The sequence below is a fragment of the Octopus bimaculoides genome, chromosome 22 (genome assembly GCF_001194135.2).
Source record: "Octopus bimaculoides isolate UCB-OBI-ISO-001 chromosome 22, ASM119413v2, whole genome shotgun sequence".
Lineage (NCBI taxonomy): Eukaryota > Metazoa > Mollusca > Cephalopoda > Octopoda > Octopodidae > Octopus > Octopus bimaculoides.
The window spans coordinates 8,197,010-8,200,125 of NC_069002.1; the positions used below are offsets into that span (position 1 = coordinate 8,197,010).

Sequence of the window (3,116 nt, forward strand, 5' to 3'; positions counted from 1 at the left end):
TTTTTTTTTTTTTTTATTTCCTTCCTTTCATCTAGTCTCGGTGTTATCTACACAACGTTCGCCATCTGCAACTGGATCGCTCCTGTTATTATATTCTTGTGTGGCACCAAAATTTCTATGATAATGGGTGGTGTCACATATCTGTGAGTATAACTATGTAGTTATATCATCATCATAATCATCCATCGTAATCGTCATCATTGTCATTGTAACTGTCATCACAACCATCATCATTTTGTAACCACTGTCATCATCATTGTCATCATCATATCATCACTATTACTCATCAACATCACACCATCACCATATCATCATCGTCAACTCCTCAATATCTCTTTATTCTGTTATTCACAACTACACATCACCACATGTTCATATCCTTTCCTTTACATCCTATATGTCGTACCTGTTTACGGCCAAGTAAACTGGAACTTCAGAGTGAAGTGTACCATTTACAAACATGGCATAACAGCTTTGCCAATATTTGAACCTCTGATGCTTTAGTTTGTGGATTGCAGCAATGTGATAAACAGAACCAACACAGACCAGTGGGAGACCCCTTACTTGGCCACTCAGCCTGCTGACAAAAGTACCCAAAATTTCCTCTAATCACAGTTCAAAAAGGACATCTTGTACTAGGTTGGAAAGTAAGTCTTCTCACATTTCAAGATGGGGAATAAACGACTGTTTTGTTGGTATTAATTGATATATTTAATTAAGATAATATTTCTCCTCATTATTGATAACATTATTGTATCTACAGTTCTATATGAGGAATTATGTACATTATTTACATTGTTTACATTTGACGGATATTTGTCCTCATCTTGTTTGTTGTTCAAACAACGTTTCAGCTGATATACCTTCCAGCCTTCATCAGGTGTCTTGGGGAAATTTCGAACCTGGGTTCTCATTCCAAAGGTATTTTTCACTGCTGCTGCTACTGTTGCTGTTGTTCAGGTCACTACCTGGAATTGAACTCAGAATCTTGGGGTTAAGAATGCTGGCTACTAACCCCAAGATTCCAAGTTCGATTCTGGGCAATGACCTGAATAATAATAATAATCATCATCATCATCATCGTTTAACATCCGCTTTCCATGCTAGCATGGGCTGGACGATTCCTGGAAGCTGCTACCTACAAGTCATTAGTGATACATTACAGTCCCCAACATACAGTATGACAGAATGGTCATAGTGCTGTACTACTAATGATAGAGTCTACTCGATCAGGGAAAACCTAGAGCTAAAAACAATAGCTCACATGGTTCATTGTCTTTCAACATCAAAATTAGACAAATAAATCTCTTATCTTAATCTTTAATCAAAAGGAAGTGCCCGTGTCAATGACCTCAAGAGCTAATTCCATGTTTAAAGTTCAGTGGTGGTTCAAATACAAATTGTTGGAGATAATAAATATAATTTTAAAAATCCACTATACACAATTGAGTCAGTATTTAATTAAAATAGTCATCTGTGTAATATACTTAATGTATACACACCATTGATAGGCCATTACCTGCAGTATTTTTCCTGTGATAACATCTCTTATGGATGTGTTGTATTAAAAACACCATAAATATCCAAGAGAGAGAGAGAGATTCATCATAGCTGTAAGCTGAAAGAATGGTAGATGCATTGATTGGCTGAGAGTATGCACCAATGCAAAAACTCAAAAGGACTGAAATGCACTGGAAGCTCTCATTGGTCACAGCTTGAATGACTTTTCATCTGTCTCTGATATTTATTGTATTTTCAGTCCATAAGCAAGTCCATAAGAAATGTTATTTCAGGACAAAATAGTGCAGCAACTGGCCTATAAACAATGTATATACATTAAGTATGATATATAGATGGCTGTCTTGATTTTAAAAATGCCATTCATCAGTTACATTTTAGTTAAATGTTTTATTTTCCAGACTGTTTATCTTGTCTTTCCTGAAACCAATATATTGGACTCTCTATTTAGGATCTGTCTTGATAGGATTTGGAGCAGCAGGTAATTGTTTAATCCCATATTAACCATTCAGTATTGATCTGGAACATTGGCTACCAAAAGTTTCTATATTGTTACTTTATTCTTCTTCACCCTTTTGTTACCAGTTGAAATACATTGCTTTTGTTTCAATTACTCATTAAAGTAATGATATAATGAAATAATTTTCTCCATGGGTGCATGCATGGCAAACTGGTTAAGAAACTTGCTTTGCAACCAGGTGGTTTCAGGTTCAGTTCGTCTGCATGACACCTAGAGAAAGTGTCTTCTGTTATAGCCCCGGACTGACCAAAGCCTTGTGATTGAATTCGGTAGATAGATGCTATGGCAACCTGTTGTATATATGTATGTGTGATTCTATGTACCAAATCCACTCACAAAGAATTATTTGGCCCAGAGTTATAGCAGAAATCACTTGCTGAAGGGGCCACGCAGTGAAACTGAACCTAAATTTACATGGCTGGGAAACAAGCTTCATAACCACTCAGCCACACCTGCACGTACATCATTTATTTATGTAATGTCTGTATAATTTACCATTTTTTCACATAGGTTTATCTAAAAAAAAAAAAAAATATAGAAATTAATAATAATTTCTTTTGAACTTCCACATTTCAGTCATTTGGACAGCACAAGGAGCATTTCTCACCAATAACTCTAACTCAGAGACAATGTCTAGGAACAGCGGAATATTTTGGGCTCTTTTACAGTGCAGGTAAGTTTGGCATGGATGGCTGCATACAGACGTGTTTGTGTGAGCGTGTATATATATCCAGGTTTAGGTGTAATAAGATATGTATTCATGTGCATACGTGTATGGATGTGAAGATATTTCAGTATATGTATGTTGTGTGTATACAGATAAATGTGTAATGAGGTGTATATAGGTGCAGATGTAAATATATGGATTTTCGATTTTCTACCATTGAAACAAAGTGACCCTCCAAATTTTTTCCATCCATTTTGAGAAGCGTTCCTGCAGCTACCTGGTCAATCCAGAAACCATGTCAAATCAGGCTGAAGTTTAGTGCAGCCCCTCAGCTTTCCAGCCCTGGTCAAACCGTCCAACCCCTGCCAGCATGGATAATGAACATTAAGTGATGGTGATGATATATATATA

General features: G+C 36.3%; 1 protein-coding gene across 2 annotated transcripts in view; it reads left to right on the forward strand.

Moving 5' to 3' along the window:
• LOC106873810 (UNC93-like protein MFSD11) overlaps positions 1-3,116 on the forward strand; it is a 26,909-nt gene that overhangs the window by 9,519 nt on the left and 14,274 nt on the right. For both annotated transcript variants that reach the window (XM_014921322.2, XM_052975708.1), the window contains exons 3-5: positions 36-143; positions 1,920-1,999; positions 2,615-2,711. In XM_014921322.2, the coding sequence (XP_014776808.1) occupies positions 36-143; positions 1,920-1,999; positions 2,615-2,711 (285 nt within the window). The remainder of the gene's footprint in view (positions 1-35; positions 144-1,919; positions 2,000-2,614; positions 2,712-3,116) is intronic.